Source organism: Neoarius graeffei, chromosome 4, assembly GCF_027579695.1.
Source record: "Neoarius graeffei isolate fNeoGra1 chromosome 4, fNeoGra1.pri, whole genome shotgun sequence".
Classification (NCBI taxonomy): Eukaryota; Metazoa; Chordata; class Actinopteri; order Siluriformes; family Ariidae; genus Neoarius; species Neoarius graeffei.
The window spans coordinates 70,741,922-70,762,702 of NC_083572.1; the positions used below are offsets into that span (position 1 = coordinate 70,741,922).

General features: G+C 38.6%; 1 protein-coding gene across 13 annotated transcripts in view; it reads left to right on the forward strand.

Annotated features, from left to right (window-relative positions):
• LOC132885195 (sodium- and chloride-dependent GABA transporter 2-like) overlaps positions 1-20,781 on the forward strand; it is a 289,130-nt gene that overhangs the window by 154,700 nt on the left and 113,649 nt on the right. For 8 of the 13 annotated variants that reach the window (XR_009654557.1, XR_009654558.1, XM_060919569.1 and 5 more), the window contains exons 2-8: positions 11,380-11,579; positions 15,283-15,417; positions 16,877-16,921; positions 17,056-17,196; positions 18,892-18,979; positions 19,071-19,203; positions 19,320-19,454. Coding sequence is in view for 11 of the 13 variants with exons in the window: in XM_060919569.1 (XP_060775552.1) it covers positions 11,380-11,579; positions 15,283-15,417; positions 16,877-16,921; positions 17,056-17,196; positions 18,892-18,979; positions 19,071-19,203; positions 19,320-19,454 (877 nt within the window). In the remaining 2 variants the exon portion in view is untranslated. Of the gene's footprint in view, positions 1-10,726; positions 10,878-11,379; positions 11,580-15,282; positions 15,418-16,876; positions 16,922-17,055; positions 17,197-18,891; positions 18,980-19,070; positions 19,204-19,319; positions 19,455-20,781 lie in introns of those variants that run through there. The other 5 variants (XM_060919563.1, XM_060919570.1, XM_060919564.1 and 2 more) reach the window with 5 other exon arrangements.

Genomic DNA, 20,781 nt, shown 5'->3' on the forward strand with positions numbered 1-20,781 from the left:
GAAGCATCAATGAAGCACATAAAAATGGTTGTGTTGTGCCTATTATACAGATCAAGGATCTCTTAGTGCAAAAATGCACACATCAGTACCATGTTTAGGTTTAAAGCCAAATTGGTTGTCCGAGGTCACAGCAACCTCCTCCAACCGATTCAGCAAAATCCTCTAAGACCTTTGACAGTATGTTAGCTACTGACAGTATGTTAGTACATACAGCACACCTAATATTTGGGGAAAATGTCTCTTCATAAGATTCACCTTGACCAAACATTTTTGTTTACCATGAACAAGCTTCTGGCAGAATTCTGGTTGGATATTTCATGACTGTTCATGGTAGAACTGGTAGAGTTCAATTAATTTTTTTTTCTTGGCATGGACTTGACTTATAAGTATGGTCCATATATTTTTAATAGGGTTGAAGTCAGGACTTGTTTTAAGCTTAATGTTAGCCTGATTTATCCTCCACAACCAGCTCTGATATATGTGTTTGGGTTCATTGTCCTGTTGTAACTCCCAAGTCGTGTTCAAGTTTGATGGTTTATGCTGAAGAATTCTGAGGTAGTCCTCCTCCATTATTCCATCCACTTTGTGCAATGAACCAGTTCCACTGGCAGCAAAACAGCCCCAGAGCATGATTCTACCACCATCACCAGCTGGTACAATGTCCCTCTGTACATGGTGGTCATTGTGGCCAAACAACTCGATCTTTTTCATCTGACCATATCCTCCAGAAGGCTTTTTTACTTTGTCCATGTGGTCAGCTTCAAACTTTAAGCTTGAAGGTGTCAATTTTGGAGCAGGCAGTTATTTCTTAGATAGCAGCCTCTTAGTTCATGGTGATCTGAACTGTAGACAGTGATCCATCATCATCTAGTTCACGGCAGGGCTGTGTCATGGTGGTTCCCAGGTTGTTCCTGACCATCCAAATCAATTTCCTTTCAGCTGAGGGTGACAGTTTGAGTTTTCTTGAAGCAAAGTGACTACACCTCACACTAGCTTGCGTACAATTGTTTGAACTGATCTTGGAATTTGCATTTGTTTAGAAATGGCTCCAAGAGACATTCCTGAGTTGTGTATCAGTGATTACCAACCGCTGTGCCGCAGCACGTTAGTGTGCCATGAGAGATCAGGTGTACCGTGGGACATTATCCAATTTCACTTAATTGTTCCGAAAATTTACTGCAAATAATTTCTTCGTTCATCTATACCAGCAACGTATACTGACCAGCAGAACAATTAAATACTCTTCCAATAGATGGCAGCAGGTAGCTAATTGACCTGTGTATCTACCTGTTGCCATTCAAACAATAGAATTAGTAATGCTTCGGGTGTGACCGTGGTGATGGCGATAGATAAATATTTGAAAAAGTACACAATCCAAACTGGGCCCTGGAGAAAATTCTGACCCAGATGAAGGCCCTAGTACAAGTAGAGGTCAGAAGAAAGCAAAAAAGGTGATTTTCCACAACCTATCTATGCGAGCTGGGCTTTTCAAGCATGACTGCTTTAAACATGGGTGCAAGTTTTCTGGCATGTGCCGGAAGCTCTGGTTTTTTGGTTCTGAAAGTAATTTTTCCAAATTGTGTAAATCCGTTGAGGTTTTCGGGGGGGTATAAGGGTGACCCTCTCACTGTCTCACTCTGTATTACCGCGGTACAGTTTCTGCACGAGACAAATCTTCATCTTGTCTTCGCCACAAACCTCATTCAATTTATACGCCACTCACCGATGAGCGGTCCTGACTAGCCCGTTGTTTCACGGTGTTATACATGTGATACGTTTCACGCATGTAGCACGTTGTTCGACCAAATCAACACAGCTATTCCCATGAGTCGCCGTTTCTTTTGGTGCAAGTTTGAACAGTGCTTTTGATTGCTCACTATTAACTGTCGTCCAATGAAACTTCAGCTTTTATAATAAGCCTTATTTTGCTTCCCTCCCTTGCGACAGATCCATGTGCTTTGCCTCTGGTTGCTGATCAAAATTAAGTTTATTGGAAGGCTCAAATACAATAATAATTTTGAAACTAATGATATTGGCTGTGCATTTCTGATTTTTGTGCTATGTAGTAATAAGTGAATTCAAAACATTTATTGGTGATTTAAATTGTCATCTGATATTGTGTGATGTGCAAATGCAATGCGCTTTCTTCTAGAATTGAAATTATTCATTATAAGTATCTGCTTTTATAAACTTTGACACTTGATTACCTTTCAATTATTAAATAAAAGTAAGGTAGGTCTTGAAATAAGTTTAGCTTTTTATCATCTTTTCTAATGTGGTTGTTAGGTTGAAAACTCATTTGTAGTCAGTAATGGATTATAAAATAGATATTTTTGTAATGGAAAAAGCTGAATCTTATTTGCTAAAATCCAGGAGTTTCTGAGGACATCAAGACATGTGGCCCCTTATTTTAACTCAAGCTGTGTATATATTGTAAAAATGGTATCACAGCAAAAGCATATTAAAAATGGTTGTTTCAACATTTAAATTAGTAGTTTCTAGATTTTCTTTTTTGAAATATCAAGCCTTGTACTTGAAATATTATTTCAGATGAATTGATTAAATGTATTAAAGGTGCCCTTCCACCAAAAACGTTTAATACTGGCTCTTCTTGAAATGCCATAGTTCACTCCGAGTTGCATATGCATGCTGCATGTGAAAATGTAATTCTACTCCCATTCCCTGTAGCTTATGAAATAAAATAGTCGGAAAAACGAGCGGATCTGAAAAAGCCATACGAAGTGACGTCACATCGAAAATTAGTATTCATGGCCTCACCCACCTTGGCTTGCAACCGCCCACGGGAAGAAAGTTCAGATTTAAGCACGAGGACAGATAGCAGAGCCCATCTCGTCAGTAGCTCACGAACAGGACCTGACAGCAAGCTGAAAATATGTCTGGACAAGTTCGTGCCTGTGTTACTGCCACAAATAAACACATCAACGTTGCATGTTTGGGGAGGCTGGGAGCTTCCCTGCGTGAGTTACGAGCATTCAAAATTGGGCTGGAGTTGGCGAGAGCAATGAAACCTAAGCGGAGCTCTGTGGCTCGCCTTGGGGCGAATTACATCCCGAGGCATGGGGCCAGCCTGCCCTGGCAGCACTGGTTCATTGGGGAGAGGGCAGAGGTTGCTGGCCGCCAAGTTTGGGGAGGCTGGGACCTCCCCTGCCCGAGTTACGAACGTCCAAAGTCGGGCTGGAGCCGCCGACAGAAACGAAACCTAAGCGGAGCAACGTTGCAAGATGGAAGAGGTGACCACAGTGACTTTTGAAACTTCGGTGCCTACTGTAGTGATTTTGCTTCGAGGTTGTTTTTAATACTTGGATCTGTAGTCAAGACGATCGACCACCAGCTCACAAGCTGTAAGTAAAACATGAACTTTGTTCGAAGGTTTTTGTTACAAAATAGTATGTTCATATTCTCCATGTTAGCATGCATGACATGGTCACAAGCTAGGCAGGGATGAATTTTCTGCTTTTCAGCAGATTTCCACTTTTTCTGAGTAAAACGACCTTTTTATATTATGCCAAATCCATTGAGAATTTTTTTATTAATTTTGGGGGGTTGGGGTATGTTCCTTCATGCTGTTCAAACTTTATTAACTCCAACGATGTTTACACATTATTTGTAAGTCGCCATCTTGTTGAATGTGATGTAAAATTCGTGTTATCTACATTGTTATTGGTCAAAACATGAATGTCGAGACCATAATAGCCAATCAAAACAGTTTTTACAAAGACACCCACATCCGCTTGTTCTGACCCACTGGACGTAGCATCACAGTGCTGTTAGCCAATCAGAGGTAACATGTTTACATGTCATGAATATTAATGAGTTAGAGCTGAAATCCTGTCCCTTCTCCCACCATCCACTCCTCCACCAAACTAGAACAGCCTGAAACAGGAGAACCACAGCATTTTTTCACCAAAACCAGCTCACAGGGCATTCATTCATACTAGAGACCACTGCACAATTAATGAAAATTATGCAAGGGGACCTTTAAACATTTGATGTGAATATGCAAATCATATAACTAATATAAATGTTTGCATGAGAGACAACCATTAACTTGTAAATTTAAAAAAAAATTTGAGCCCTAAGGGGGGGCTCACCCCCCTTTGTAACTCCCTCTGCATGGCTGTGCCATGCATGTCTGACTGTCAGACTTTTCAGGTTTTTGAAAATTTTACACTTGCACCCATGTATAAAAACTAAAAAGGAGAGTGACTCAGAGCTGTTGAAGATCTTCATGTGTGTCTTTCTTCAATTCCTACGAGTATATCAGCTTTGTGTTCAACTAAACAGGCCCAGGTTTCCCACTAAGGAAATTGTGAATAAATTGAGACTAGATCATTTTTTATATATTTTTTTTTGGTGGTGTGCTCAAGAAAGGTTGGGGAACACTGGTGTATATCTGCAATCCTCTCAGATCTGCACTGAGCTCCTTGGACTTTCCCATTTTACTGTGTTAGTCAATCCAATGAGTGCTGTAAACAAACCCTTTTTATGAAGGCACAGAGAAACTACCAGCTGTAGTCAATCATCACTAACAGGAAGTTAAGAGACCTTGGCCTTGGGAAGATAAGCGACATTTTGGAAGTTTCAGCACCTGAGTGTAAGGATGCAGACACTTACGGATGTAAGCGTGGAGGAAGGCAGAAGGTCATCAAAGCCACGTTGAAGAGCGAAAGTTGGAAACCGTAAACTAACAAGGGTCAAGCAATTGGCAAACAAAGCAGGCAAGAGTGAGAAATGAGAGGAAAGTAGTAAGGGTCAGAATCAGAGTAAGCAATCGAAATGCAAGGCTCGATATGTGCTGTGAACAGAACAATACTTCGCAAAGGTGTTATGTTATGAAGGGGTTTAAGGACGCACCCAATGAAAATTGATATGGTGTCCTGTAAATGTTTGGTTTATCTTATTAAAATACTAAATATCTAATGCAGTACCACTCAAACTTGTCAAGCATATATATATATATATATATATATATATATATATATATATATATATATATATATATATATATATATATATATATATATATATATATCTCAACGGAAAAGATGGAGAACAATAAACATTTACCACATTAATACCTGAAGTATTTATTTTAACAGAGATTGCTTCACAATTAAGAGTTTGGAAAGATGAAAAAGAAATATCTTTACAAATCAAGAAAGCTAAACCTCTATTTGTATCTGCAAATAGTACTGTATAATTATCAAAAGTAGCCATTTTATTTTTAATTAATGATTCTTGAAGACATATCAAGTCAGGGAGACTATCTAAAGAATTAAGATACTGTTTGAATTCTAGAGTTTTATTAAGGAAACTATTACAATTCCATTGCAATATGTAAACCATTGTTCATTATGTATTTTTGGTAGTTTTATTTTCATTTGTTTTAGAAAGTTCAGTTGTTTTTCCAATTCCGAGAGATGTTAAAATTTCATCTCTATTCAAGTGAAGGTCTAATAACTCATTTAAATTGGCAACCATTTGAGTTACAAAGAAAGTTCTGCTAGTCATTGTACTCTTCATCTCTGAGAAAGTTGTAAATACCTTAAAAAGCAGGATGGCCAAATCCTTTGCTTTAATGAAATTATTATCTTCTTGGGGATTGACATTTTGTTTATCCTGTTTATTTGGGGAAGCATCAGGTTTAGAAGTTTCTATTTGTGTTTTTCTGACACTTCTGACTGCTTCAGCATAAGACATCTTTTGGACAGACTTAATTTTGATAATTTCCTTGGCCTCCAAAAACAATTTACAATCAATTGAACTAGCTTCATGAGAGCCCCCACAATTTGGGTATTTCAACTGTTCATGGCATTCCTCTACATTATAATTTAGCCCACATTTTTTACATCTTTTGATGGAGTTGTAACTATTTGCAGTATGACCAAATCTTTGACAGTTGTAGCACCTAATGGGTCGAGGAATGTACTCCTTTATTTTGAATTGTAAATAGCCAAATTTCAAAAATTCTGATAATGATCTCATTTTTATCATAATTGTTGGTATTGGGTTCTCACCCTTTTCGAATCTGAAAACTTGGGTTATTGTCAAATCTTTGTTACATTCCTTAAATCCCTCTAATAGTTCCTCTGACAAGTCAGGGTCCACCCCATGTATCACCCCCCTGATCTCATTGTACTCTTCCAGTTTACTTACATTGACATCAATATTAGTCAATTTTTTCAGGCTTGTTATAGAGGTCAGTTTATTTTCTGGTATTTGCACCTTAACTTTTTTCCCCTATTGGAGAAATGTCAATATTTTCTCAAATTCTTTTACTAAGATGTTGCCAAATTTTATATGGGTTGACCTTAGCTAGATTGATTGTTGGATCTGTGGCACTAAGTACCACAGTTACCATGGAATCAGTTCTCATGTTTTTACAATTGTTTTCTATTTCCTCAGTTTCTAATTCATTGCAAGATCTTTTTGCCATTTACTCTTATTTAGTACTGCAACAAATAGATAGTAAACAAACACTTAGCTTTTTGGAAAAGTCAACATGTATCCAAAAGTATCCCTCTTATCCATTTCTCAACAGCAGTCCAGGTGTACCTCTGAAGCAGTTTCCTATTCACTCACAAAAGTGTATGTGAGAAGAGAGCTTTTATGGAGGGACAGGTAAATGAGGAAATGACAGTCAGCTGTGATTCTGTAGGTGGGAGACAGAGGGTGCTGTGTGTTATGGGAGTTGTAGTTCAGGGAGTCTGTTTGTAGCACATTACAAGATATGGGTAGATTGACACATTATTGATTGTGGTGTGTGTGTGTGAGACTTCAGAGCAGAGTTCAGTGTGGTGATAGATTTGGGATAGAAACTGTTTTTGAATCTTGTGGTGCATGCTGTGTTTGTTCTGTTATGCTTGCCTGAGAGCAGGCATTCAGACAGCTGATGAGTGGGGTGGGACGAGTCCTTTAGGGTACAGCATGTTTTCTGCAGGCAGCGGGATGTGTATTTGTCCTCAAGAGCAAACAGCTGCTTGTTGGTGACTTGGTTTTTTTTTCTGCAGTTTTTGACTCTTCACAGTGCCTTCTTATCTGCTGCAAAGCTTTTACCATACCGTATCAAGATGCCATTTGTGAGGACACTCTCAATGGTACAGAGGTAGGACATCAGCGGCTGTTGCAACAGTTTGATTTTCCTGAGTGTTCTCAGGAAATATAGTCTTTGTTGTGCTTTTTTAATGAGGCAGTATGTGTTTGTATGTCCGTGTAAGGTCCTCTGATATGTGTGTAAATTACATAAGAGAGCACTTTTCAGATTGAAAAAGAAAACATAATGAAGGCTACTGGGTTTTGCTGCAAAATTAAGAAGCATGTGTGACAGTCAAAGTGTCCAGAAGAACTGTGGCTGGTTCTGCAAGATGCTCAGTAAAACCTACAGCTAATTTCCTTATAAAACTGCACTAACTGTAGGTACCTGAGGCTATGAATTTTTTTTTTAAGCAAAAAGTCTGGCACCAAATATTGACATTGTTTCATTTATTATGGCTTATTACTTTTTTTAAAAGCCATTTTTGGTCTACAGCATTTCTTTACATGTGCTGAAGACTTTTGCACAGTACTGTACATCAAATTCTGTGCTGTTTCTTGTTGAATTTGTCATATATAGCCCTGCAGTTATACAAAATTGCCAACCCTAAGATAATTAAAAGTAGTAGATCAGGCTGCACAGCACCATCCCCCCACATTCCAAGTACCATATAGAAAATTGATTGAGGAATCAGACCAACATACTTCACAAAATGCATGCTTCTCACCTTGCCTCAGTGCTTTGATGCATGGATGATCCGACGACAAAGTCACCTTGAACTTGTCAAAGCAAATCTTTTTTTTTTCCTTTGGCATTTTCATTGTCAGCTGGGATATGCTCCAGCTTGCCTGCATTCCTGTAGAACAGGATAAAGCGGCTAGAGATGATGAGATGAGATGAGATTTTCATTGTTCACCATCAGTGGTGTTTGGTTTTTACACATACTGGCATGATTTGTTGTAACATCAGAGCTCATTGCTGAGTCGATAGAACCATAAAGAGATCCAGTGGAATGGTGCGATAGAGCAATACAATTTAGATTCAACATCATTATCCCATTCCATTGGCTCTCAGCTTTACTTAATATGACTATTTGATGCTATATACTTGTATCCCCTGTGCCGAAAACAGCTGAAGTGAGATCAGAAGAGGGAATCCAACAGTGTTCACTGATGATTACCTCGCCCGGGACAACTGTCCACTGGGGCTGAGGTATTGTTTTCAGTGGGGTTTCTTTGTTAGCAATGTTTATGGGAAAATGGCTGGACCAATCTTCATGAAACTTTCAGGATAGTTGGGCATTGGTCTCAAATAGAACCATTTTGAGAGTCATCTGGTCAAGGTCACCAAAAGGTCAATCTTTTTTTTTGATATCTTCCTTCATATTCATCATATTTACTTCAAACCAATTCCAAAATGTTCATCTTTCAATTCTGCTTCCACTGATATGCTACATGATGGGGGTATCTCTCATAGTTTTCTTTCAAACTTTCATTTGTTTGTGTGTGTCTGTCTGTCTTAACAATCTAGCAGCTAGACGGTTGCACCAATTGACTTCAAATTTTCAGGGTAGGTGGACAATGGTCCGTAGATTACCAGATTAAATTTTGGGGGTAATCAGGTCAAGGTGAAGGTTAAGGTTAACCTTTTGGTCAAAATAACATTTTCCATTATAACTCAAATACGGTTGCCGATAAACAGATGTTTACTATTATAAGCATATAGGTACTCCCATATGGCCTTTCATTTAGCACCATGATCTTTGGCCTTGAGTGACCTTGAAAGGTCAAACTCAAGGTCACGGATTTTCAGAGGGTTGTAACTTGAAAACAGTTGATGGAAGACAGATATTTACCATTATCAACTTGTAGGAAGTGCAATATAGGCTTTCATATGGCACCATGACCTTTGACCTTGAATGATTTTGAAATGTCAAACTCAAGGTCATGGATTTTCATAGGACTATAACTTGACATCTGATGATTGAGAAATATTACCATTATCAACATATACTTTAGGTATAAAATAAGTGCTGCCGGGTGAGGTTTGCTTTGCCTGGCAACACTTGTTTTGTAATGTGTTTGCTTTTAGAACTAAAAGCAGTAGGCGGTATTCACCTGTTAAAAAGTGTGAATCGGTAGAGTTGGCAAATATGACTGACTTATGTGACAAATATTTTGATCAGACTCTGGCTGCTACTTCAAACACATACCGCTAAAGCAGGGTGTAATTTGCTTGGCAGGCTAAGTGTCATTTGAATAGACTCTTTACATAAAACTTCATTTATTGGAAATACTGAGATGGTGTGTCAAAAATTTATTTAAAGCTATACACAGGGACAGTGTAGGGAGCTGCTTATAAAGACAAAAGGTTTGTTAACCTCAGTGTAGCCTTTAAAGGTCATAGGCAAGGGTCGGAGGTGGAACGTAGAATATCAACTTTATTTTCTAGAAGAACGACCCAAAAAGCGAATTCAGTCTTCCTGGTGTCTAATTTGCACCCTAAAATTGAATAAAATGGTTAAAATATACTGGTTTGCGCAAGTTCCGAAGGTTTGTTTACATCTCACTTACGTGCACTTTTACCGCCAGGGGACAGTCATCGTGACATTCAGGGCAAACAGACTGGGAGCAGTTCTGTGTTTACTTGCGAACCGAGCACATGTGTACGGACTTTGGTCGTGAGAGGTTGTGTAAAATGTCTGAAAGTGATAGCGATTTTGAAGTAGGAACTCTCTAAATTGAATATCGAGAGGTGAAACCATATGTAGCGGTTCACTATTGGTGGGTGGAGCACAGAGGACGGCAGGACAGAGATCAGGTTCACAATAGCGTTTATTGCTCAACTTTTCAGTTTCGCACACACTCTCCCAGCCACACGCATACACACACACGCAAGTCATCGGGTGCGGGAGAGACTTCCCTCTGCTCTCGCTCTCCCTCCTCATATAGGGCGCGGTCACTGGGAAGACACACAAACACAGGTTAATTGCTCTCAGGTGTAGTGATTCTTGCCACTTACCTTCCCTGACTCTGCCCTCCTGTCACAGACCGGCGCTTGACCACGCCCCCGCTGCCACACCATATATGTATGAACCTATGGCCACTGCGAAGCAATTGGTGAATGTGGCTCACTGGTTTGACCGTGCAGCCTCTGAATCGGACAGCGACTCTGCTGACTCTGATCACAGTGACCCCGGACCTCAACAAGACTTGCGCCCAAACAATTTATCCTGGTAGTTATGATAAATTCTTACTTTCGTCGTCATACTAAATAATAGCCCTTTTAAAGAATAATTAAACTGCTCTCCCTAGTGGATATCGGTAACAATTACTTGACAGTGCGCCGGTAGGCCATATTAGCCTGCCATCCGCGGCATTATACTATTTATAGCCTACTCTAAGCGAGGAAATATCCCTTTGTCTCATTTCCACAATGATTGTACAGGATCCCTCAGGATTCTTGACTTGCCAATTGCAAGCAAAGGTAAAGATGTTTACCTCCAATCTTCTCCTTTTTACTTGAGCTTTGCTGGTCCGTTTCTTCTTTGACTGCTTGATTTTGTTTCACACGCACAATCCACTCTCTCCACCTCTTCTCCTTTTTCGGAAAAAGCCAACCCTCTGGCTTCACGCGCACAATTCACTTTCTCTGCCTCTTCTCCTCTTTCAGAAAAAGCCAACCCTCTGGCTTCACATGCACAATCCATTCTCTCCACCTCGTCTCCTCTTTCGGAAAAAGCCAACCCACTCACTCTGCCTCTTCTCCTCTTTTGGAAAAAGCCAATCCACTCTCTCTGCATCTTCTCCTCTCTCGGAAAAAGGTAAAAACTTCTTCCTGAACCGGTCCCATTGTTATAGTTCACTGCACAACAATAAGGCATGTTTTTTCTTTGGAAATTCCCGAATGCACGTCTGCACTCAAGCCGAACAGGAATGCAAGTAAACGGAAGTGGACTCAACTCAAGCGGTTTGTTTGTCTTGAATGACGTCACGCGCCGAGGGGTCACGAAAATCACCGAACAGAAATTCGCCGCGATCCGCACTAACTTATTTTAGTTATTACTTAACAATACTTCTTGGGACCAGAAGAAAATTACAGAGGGTTTTTTAACATATAAAGTTTCAAATGTGCATAAATTGAAAACCGTTGCCTATGACCTTTTAAATATCCCTCAAGTTAATATTAACTTTTAAGGAGTTTCAACATTGGCTTTAAGGCTTCACTCGACCTAAAGTCATGAAATTATTGCAACCTCAGAAATATATTTGTTTGTGTAGCCATAACAATGGAGATGTCATCTAACATTTTTTACCTTCTTTCAGTGATATGGAGATGAATTATGATCCAGAGAAGCAGTTAAATTTGGCTTGTCCAGAATCAGAGAGTGTTCATACAAAGGGCAACATTCCAGAGAGAGGCCAGTGGTCAAATAAAGTTGAATTTCTCCTGGCTGTCGCTGGGCAAATTATCGGTTTAGGAAATGTGTGGAGGTTCCCATACTTATGCTACAAGAATGGAGGAGGTAGGTGTACAAAACTAACAATTCTTTGTGCAATATTTAGATCAAGAAATCAGGAAGTAGTTCCTTTATGATATAAAATGTATATGGAGTTCAAACTTGCTGGTCAGCTGGGGCCTTCCTGTGCTTAGTTTTCATGTTTTCCCCATGCCTGTGTGGGTTTCCTTCAGGTGCACTGGTTTCCTCCTACAGTCCAGAGATATTTTGGAGTAGGTCAACTGGCTACTCTAAATTACCCATATGAGTGAAAGCAAGTGTGAATGGTTGTTTATCTCTGTGTTAGCCCTACAATAGCCCTGGAGACTTGCCCAGGGTATACTCCACCTGTCACCCGAAATCAGCTGGGTTTGACTGCAGCTCCCCCTGATCCTTGTTAGATAAGCTGTATAAATAATGAATTAATGTATGAAAATAGAACTGCTGTTTATAGCACTTAAAAAGTTTCACCTTAAAATATTTGATCCACAAATATCTAAAATTTCAGTCCTGGCTTTCAGTCCCATGACAGAAGAGAGATTGCCCTGATAAGTTTCTAAATGGTATCTATTTGAACCATCATGGCAAGACATCAGTGCTGGTGTCTGGATCTCATTGCTGCATTTGAAACCATAGCTCATAAAATAATCTTAAATCAAATGTGTGAAACTCATTTTAGGTGCCACATTACACATAGTCCAATTTCAAATAGGCATAATAATAATAATAATAATAATAATAATAATAATTAAAAAGTGGGTGATCTTTAGTCATAAATTAAAAAAAAAAAGTTGCATTGTTGATTGCATAAGTATTATCAACCACCCCCGCCTCTCCTTGGCTGTAAAATGTCTAAATTAGTTCTTTTGGAAAGAGACATGATCAGTTTTAGTATACTAATGAAGAATTGTGTATCCTTAGCACATTTTCTTTCAATAACTTCAACAGAGGTTTTGCACCATCATATGACCCCATAGCAACAGCAACTATGCTGCCACGACAGGGGGCATGCTTGTTGTGCTTCATTCAGCGGAGTTAGTTGTTATTGATCGATATGAGAAGGTTTTGCTGTGTTTTTTGGATGTGCAAATCCTTTTGAACAAAACAAAGACATCAGATTTTTTAATTTACCAAAAGTAACTCATCATTGGGGTAAAAAAAAAAAATGGAGATTTCTTAATGTAGAAGGGAAAATGGGGGGGGGCATTTGCCAGGATTCGGTGTCGCACTGTAAAAAGTGACTCTTTGGATCAAATAAAAAAAAAATTGCGTCAACTTGTCACATTTAATTTTTTTAGTTTCTCTCAAATAAAAAAAAAAATTGTTTGAACAAAGTAAATAATGTAGTAATATTAATTCAAAAATATAATTTAAACCAAGGAAAGTTTTCAAATACAATGAAATCATAATTTCAACTTGTAATTTGCAATTTATGCTTTGCATTAACTTATATTTTCAACCTGGCTTGAGCCAAAATCTTACATAACTTCCAAGTAATATGTTGTATGAATACAATGTATTTTTTCACTTTCAGAAAAACTAATGAAATTGCGTCTCGTCTTGTCACAAGCAATCAAATTAACGCCAACATAAAATTATGAAAACACACAGTTCCAACTTCTCACATTTCTTTTACTACATTTTTAACATTACAGCAACCTTCTGAAATGGTTTTGAGATGAGCTGGGCTAGTCTTTAGAATAGAACTATATAAAAAGAAATAAAAAAAATATATAAAATTAAATACTTTTACAATATCTCAACTCCAGTTGTTCAAAGGCACAAGAAACCGCTCAAAATGGTGAGGTAGGCCAATCTTTCAATATAAAAAAAACATTGTATGAAAATAATATATACATATAAAATTAAATTCCGTGACAGTGGCAGTGCATTTAGCACAGACGTACGTGCGCGCACACACAGACAGACAGACAGCGTAAAGTCGCCTTGTATAAGAGTGGTGTATAAATGTATGCACATATTCAACAGTCATGCACATTTCTTACCGATTTCTTTCTCTGGTCTTCCCGTCGGTGTGGAGCTCCGAGCTTCGTGCGGTTAAAGAAAATGGCGGATTCAAAATTCAGTTCAAGTCTGGTTGTGGTGGCGTGACGTCAGTACGTATGCACGTCACGTGACATGCAACGTATTCACTTGAATGGAAAATTATTTGATTGTAAGTCTGCCAATTACTTTGAACCAATGAGGCCTTGATTTACATTGAATGAAAGTAATATAATAAATTAAACCAAATAAACGACAGAAACATAGCGATAATACGTCAGTTCAAATAGATATCCTTCCTTACATCAATGGTTGCCCATGTTCACTTTTTTCAGTGCGAAAGAAGAGGTAAAAAACCTTATGGTATGCTCACTTCAAAAAAAAAATACATTTCACAACTGCAAAGTGCTCATTCTTATCCAGTGAAGTGAACATGAGCAGCACAGCCTCACCTTCACCAAGACTTAGTGTGTTTACATTCAGGGATCCTTCGGAGCACGTTGCGTGCGTGCTTGGGAGCCAGTAATTATGGGAAACACCTGATGCTGATTTGAGTGCAATCAGCACACACATATAAGGACCACAGAGTATTTGCGAAGTAATATCATTCTCACTGTCATGTTTGTTTGTATCCATGTTTATGACTCTGCTTTCGGTTTTGTAAATATCATGCTTGCTAATAAACACTCTTCCTGCACTTAGAGCCGTCTACCGCCACATACCTGACAGAATACTTTACAAAGTCTCTGTGAAAACCGTGTCCTTATATGACCTTATTTGTGCTGATTGTGCTCAAATTATCATCAGGTGTTTCCCATAACGACTGGGTCCCAAGCACGCGCAACATGCTCTGAAGGATCCCTGAATGTAAATGCACATTTTAATTCTTGGTGAAGGTAAAGCTATACCGAGCCACTGTGTTGCTCATGTTCACTTCGCTGTGTAAGAATGAGCACATTGCTGTTATGAAATTAATTTTTTTTTATTATTCTTACCTTCATGGAAATGAAGTGAGCATATTAGAGGGTTTTTGACCTCTCCGTTCAACACTGAGTCCCACTGAATGTTCCCCCCCCCCCCCCCCATTTTCCCGTCTACGTTTAAAAATTTCTCTATTTTTATACCCCAATGATGAATTACTTTTGGTAAATTAAAAAATCTGACATCTTTGTTTCGTTCAAAATGATTTGCATATCCGAAAAACATGGCAAAACCTTCCCATAGCAATTAGTAACAACTAATGCTGCTGAATGAAGCACTACAAGCATGCCTCCTGTCATGATGGCCTATGTAGTTACTATTACTATGGGGTCACATGTTATGGCCCTGAGTTTATTGCTCATCTTTTTGAACTGATGCTGCATCCATGGGCAGAGTAACACATTTGGAGGAAAGCCCTGTCTATTATCTTATGCATACATGAAATCACATGTGATAGACAGAGTAGAGTGCATGGCTAGTTTTCCACCCTTGACTTCCAGCCACAGATGGCTGTGGTAATGTCAGGATTTGAACATTTCATCTCCAGCGATAGAGCAAATGCTTTTCTATTGTGCCACTCTGGAGCTAGTTTGGTCATCTTTAACATTTCTCTTTTCACATATCTTAAACTTGGCAGTTTCTGCGTGTGTGTGTGTATTTTTTTTCCCTCTGGATCATCTTACTTTGAAATGCCTTTTTGTGTGAAACATGCTATATGAATAAAATTTGTGACTTTATTCTGCAGGAGTATTTTTCATTCCATATTTCATCTTCCTATTTGTCTGTGGCATTCCACTGTTCCTCATGGAGATATCATTGGGTCAGTACACCAGTCAGGGTGGCATCACCTGCTGGAGGAAAATCTGCCCCCTGTTTGAAGGTGAGCCCCCGCCTTTTTTTTTTTTTTTTAATAAAAAGATCCTTAAAAATCTGGTCTAAAATGTACTTAATATTTTTCAGCTTTTTCCTTAGATATGGGATTAACAGGCATTTACTTCAACAAATATGAAGGAAATACGTAGATGTAGATCAAATGTTTACAATAAAGTTTGTTCTCACTAAGGCATCTGCAGGGTCAAAGACAGTTTTGTAAGCAGTATATTGTCATTGTAGTGAAAGGAAAATTAATCTAAATGTATATTCTAATGTATGTCAATTTGTACATTCTCGTGACCTACACTTATTGGCTTCTTTATTACTTAAAATCCTAAATCATCCTAAAATCCTTCAAAACAATTCTCAAAAATTTACAATGAGTGAAACCTGTTGGCCATTTTATCAAGTACATTTAACATATAGTTCAGGGAATCTTATCTATAAAGAACTCCAAGGTAGCTGTAGGTTTTCGTTCAAATCATGCAGGAGCCACAGCTGAATGTACTTGCTGGCCTTTGTCTTCAGTCAACATGTGATTAATTTTCTTGGAATGATAGCCTGCAGCAACACTATCGAAGAACTTAAACTCTTTGTTGGGATGCCATGTGTAAGTCCACAGTTTCTGACTATAGGCTATTACTGTATACAGTTTGTCACTTCTCTGATATGTTCATCAGTAGATATAACCACCATTGTGCAGATATTATTTGGGTGATGCTATTCTTAGCACAGCAGTGCCATTAAAACCCTTTGGTGACTGACCCCTTGAAAATGGTTCCTCCAGGAACGATGACGTTTCAGTTGTCAAGACAACGGAAAAACTAAAATACAAAAACAGAAAGATACGTCACAATGCTCTTGTGCACAAAACAAAATGCTCTTGTATTTGTATTTGTATTTTAGTTTTTCCGTTGTCTTGACAACTGAAACGTCATGGTTCCTGGAGGAACCATTTTCAAGGGGTCAGTCACCAAAGGGTTAAACTGTTGGAACAAGTGCATGGAGCACAGCATCATGCTGGGGTTTTTAAACAGCTCTGTGTCACTGCTAGGAAACAGTCCAACCAAAAATATCCAGCCAATAGTAACCAGAGGGCCAGAGGATGATTTGTACATACGAATAAATATCTAATGTATCTAATAAAGTGGACAGAGGAAATAGTGGTTAAAAATCCTGTAACACTGCTATGCCTGATAGTATTGTACCAGCAGCATACACACTAGTGCCACTGCTGTACTGAGGATTATCCACCACTGAAATTATATTAGGTCAGTTGCAGTCCTTTCCTTTGAGGTAGAGGAGGGCAAATTTTGCATGGAAATGAAAATTTGGAATATTCAAATGATTTATGAACTTGTATCTATGGCTTGACATAATGAATAGAGTATTTGGTGATCAAAAAGTTTATGAAATTATATAATTTAAACTTCCCAAGGTAAGATTTTTATTCATCTATTCTACAGAACCAGTGCTCAGTGTACACAACCTTGACTGTAAGGATTCAATAGGTATATTTTTGTGGATTGTTGTATTGACCAATGTATTTGCCCCATGCAGTGAAGAACCAAATTTCCAGTGACATATGTGGGGTGGTGGAAAATAAAAATGTCAGATGATGTTTTTTTTTTTTTTCTTTTTGTAGGATTGGGCTATGGAACTATGGTGGTTATGTTGTACTCCGGCATCTCCTACATCCTAATTTTGGCCTGGGCATTCTTCTATCTTTTTTCTTCCTTTAGTGCTGAATTACCGTGGGCTACCTGCAACAATTTCTGGAATACCGGTATTTTTTGTGTGTGTGAGAGAGAGAGAGAGTGTATACCGTATATATGATCTCAGTGTCTTTGCTTGTGGCATGGCTGTAGGTACCAGGCGTGCTCATTTGAAATATTTCAGAAATTATTGATCTCATGGGATTTTCATACACAACGGTCTCTAGGGTTTATACAGAATGGTGTGTGGGGGGGGGTGGCCTACAGGCAGAAATGCACCTCACGGTAGGAAGAATTGTGCTTTCTGAGGTGCTTCTCTGATCATCATGGTTGTAAAGAGTGCTTATTTGAGTTACCTTACCCTTCCTGTCAGCTCAAACAAGTCTGGCCATTCTCCTCTGACTTCTTGCTTCAACTTGCCTTTATTCTGGTTAGGGGTGCACTGGATCTGGAGCCTATCCAGGGAACACTGGGCATGCATCCTGGATGGGACTCCAGTCCATTGCAGGGCCCCTGCGCATGCACATTTACACATGCTGTATATCACTCATAATAATTGTCAAATGGTAGCTAATAAAATAACTAGACTTTATTAGGAGTTGACAATTTAAGCTGTTTGCGTTAAACAGGATGTGGAAAGGATCCCGGTAATGATTATCATGTTATTTCACTGCAGATTTGTCAGTTTAAGAATGTGTGTTCCACTAACATTAGTTGACTGCCAACCTATAAAAATGCATTTGATACAAACAGCACACTTTTTTTTCTCCCCATGATGAAGTAGAAATGAACTTATATGTGAAAAGTACTGTATCTGCTGTTGAGTTGCAGGAGAAATGACCAGTGAGGTTACAAAAAGATTTCTTAATTTTAATTTTGTGTGCTGGTGTCATAAGTTAAGATGCATATTACATTGAAGGGTGTAACATTTATGGAAAGCATTACAAAATTGAGTTTATGCATTCATGAAGTGTACATTTTAATGGTTTCAATATATATATATATATATATATATATATATATATATATATATATATATATATATATATATTTTTTTATAACTAGAAATTTTGGCCATGCTTTAGTTACTTTTTGCACATTAATTTAATTCAGCCATCTACCATGGTTACAGTTCAGTTTGTCGGTGAACTTTTTATTGCAAGAATTAATGTGACAAATTATACGATTGTAGTGATGGAAAACACTGTATAACTCACCAGAAGTTATGTATATAAATGTTGCATTACATTTAGCAGATGCTCTTATCCAGAACAACATACCCAGTGCAGCCTGGGGAGCAGTTGGAGGTTAGGTGCCTTGCTCAAGGGCACTTCAGCCATTCCTGATGGTTAAGGGAATCAAAACAGTGACCTTTTAGTCCCAAAGCTGTGTCTCTAACAATGAGACCATGGCTTCCCCATGGCCTAATGTCTAATGGAATCTAATTTCTAGTTTAATAAAAATGTTTTCCAAACTTATTGCTCCAGGTAGAAGCTGAAATTATAACTTACATGCTTACAGTTATGTGCCTAATATTTAAACATTTGGATTTTGTTTGTGAAATCTGTAGCTACTGAAGGAGTCCAGTTTAACAGTTAAAAGGATCCCTGGCTGCAAAAAGTTTAAAAACTATTCTCTATGAGGACAATCCATAGAAATATCAATTCGTAATGTCATTCCGTAGTTTCTAGAATATGGTGCTATGTGCATTTGCTGTATTAGAAAAAAACTCATGAATGTTTAGCTATGTCTTCTTTCTTTAACAGAAGCATGCATTGAATTTGACAAACTGGGCAATTTAAGCAACTTGAGTATACCAGTGAATGCAACTTCACCTGTTAAAGAGTTCTGGGAGTGAGTTGCTTTATACTGTATTTACAATAAAATGATTGTATTATTACAAGTATCAGAAGGTAATAGCCCAAGTTTGGTTTGTGTTTTCTAGGAGGAGAGTGCTAAATCTCACAGGCAGTGTGTATGAGCTGGGCAATGTTAGGTGGGAGTTGGCCCTGTGTCTCCTCTTATCTTGGATCATCTGCTACTTCTGTGTGTGGAAGGGAGTGAAGTCTACAGGCAAGGTGAGAGCTTCATTAAACATTCAGTAAATTCAGAGGTTAATTTTGGCTTCAGTAACTTTTTTTTTTTAAATGTGTTCTGTTACAACATCTGACTGAGCGATCCCTTACTTTCTCAGGTGGTTTATTTCACTGCTACCCTTCCTTATGTAATGTTGGCAGTACTTTTAGTGCGTGGACTCTTGCTGCCTGGGGCTGTTGATGGTATCATTTTTTACCTCTATCCAGATTCTACACGTCTCATGGATCCACAGGTATGGGGAGAAACATGTATATTCCTTGTCTTATCATCAATTAGTATAAATACCCAGGTGATTATCGAAAATTACACACACTGATTGGTCGAGAAATTTGGACCATTTCTTGATAATCACCTAGAGCAACTTGGCAAAATGGCAGCCAGTCACTTTGTAATCGTGAGGAAGAATCACAAATTATGAAAGAAAATGCTGTTCCTAAAAGCACTAAAATGCTACGAAGTTTGGTCTAAAACTGTTCAAAGGTATGGTGGAATTGTTTATTTTATCTATTTCAAATCAAAGTAGGGGCGGCACGGTGGTGTAGTGGTTAGCACTGTTGCCTCACAGCAAGAAGGTCCAGGTTCAAGCCCCGTGGCCGGCGAGGGCCTTTCGGTGCGGAGTTTGCATGTTCTCCCCGTGTCCGTGTGGGTTTCCTCCGGGTGCTCCGGTTTCCCCCACAGTCCAAAGACATGCAGGTTAGGTTAACTGGTGACTCTAAATTGACCATAGGTGTGAGTGTGAATGGTTGTCTGTGTCTGTGTCAGTCCTGTGATGACCTGGCGACTTGTCCAGAGTGTACCCCGCCTTTCGCCCGTAGTCAGCTGGGATAGGCTCCAGCTTGCCTGCGACCCTGTAGAACAGGATAAAGCGGCTAGAGATAGCGAGTGAGTGAAATCAAAGTACTGTATTTTATGTGAGACAGCATACATAAGTGACACAAATCTGCGCATGCCTTTTATTACATTTGCATGACACTTTTGAAGTTTGAAATATTTTTAATAAGATTTTTTTAAAAATAATCACCTGTGTATTTATAACAATAACAATTATCTGCCTCAGGCTCAGTGAATATTGGTGAATAATAACCTCACCTTTGTCTGTTATTATTCACCGATATTCACTTCGCCTTCAGTGAATAATTGTTAAAGGTGCTAACTGCAAAGTCATTTGAAATTTTCAAGTTTTTTTTATTGTGCATGGCCTTTTCCTGTGTCTCGCAAGAACAATTATCATGCGGACAAGATGTGATCATTTTTATGTGCTGAGGGTCGCTTTTCTCCGTTTTGGGACCGTTTTCCTACCTCTTGAGGGAAACAGTATGGCCCTACGGAAATAGCCGAATGTGAGGAGCTTTAACTAATTCGCATAACTATGGAACTGTGTCACACCAAGATGGCAATGCACGGAAAACATTATGCCTTTTGTTTTGAGTTGCAGGTATGTAATTTGTGGTTGACCTTTGCGAATGGCTCGGTGAAACAAAAGATGAATATATCTTTTCTTTGTTACTGCTTTTTTGTCATCGTTTCTTTCTTTGTAAGATCAAAATATTAGGTGTATA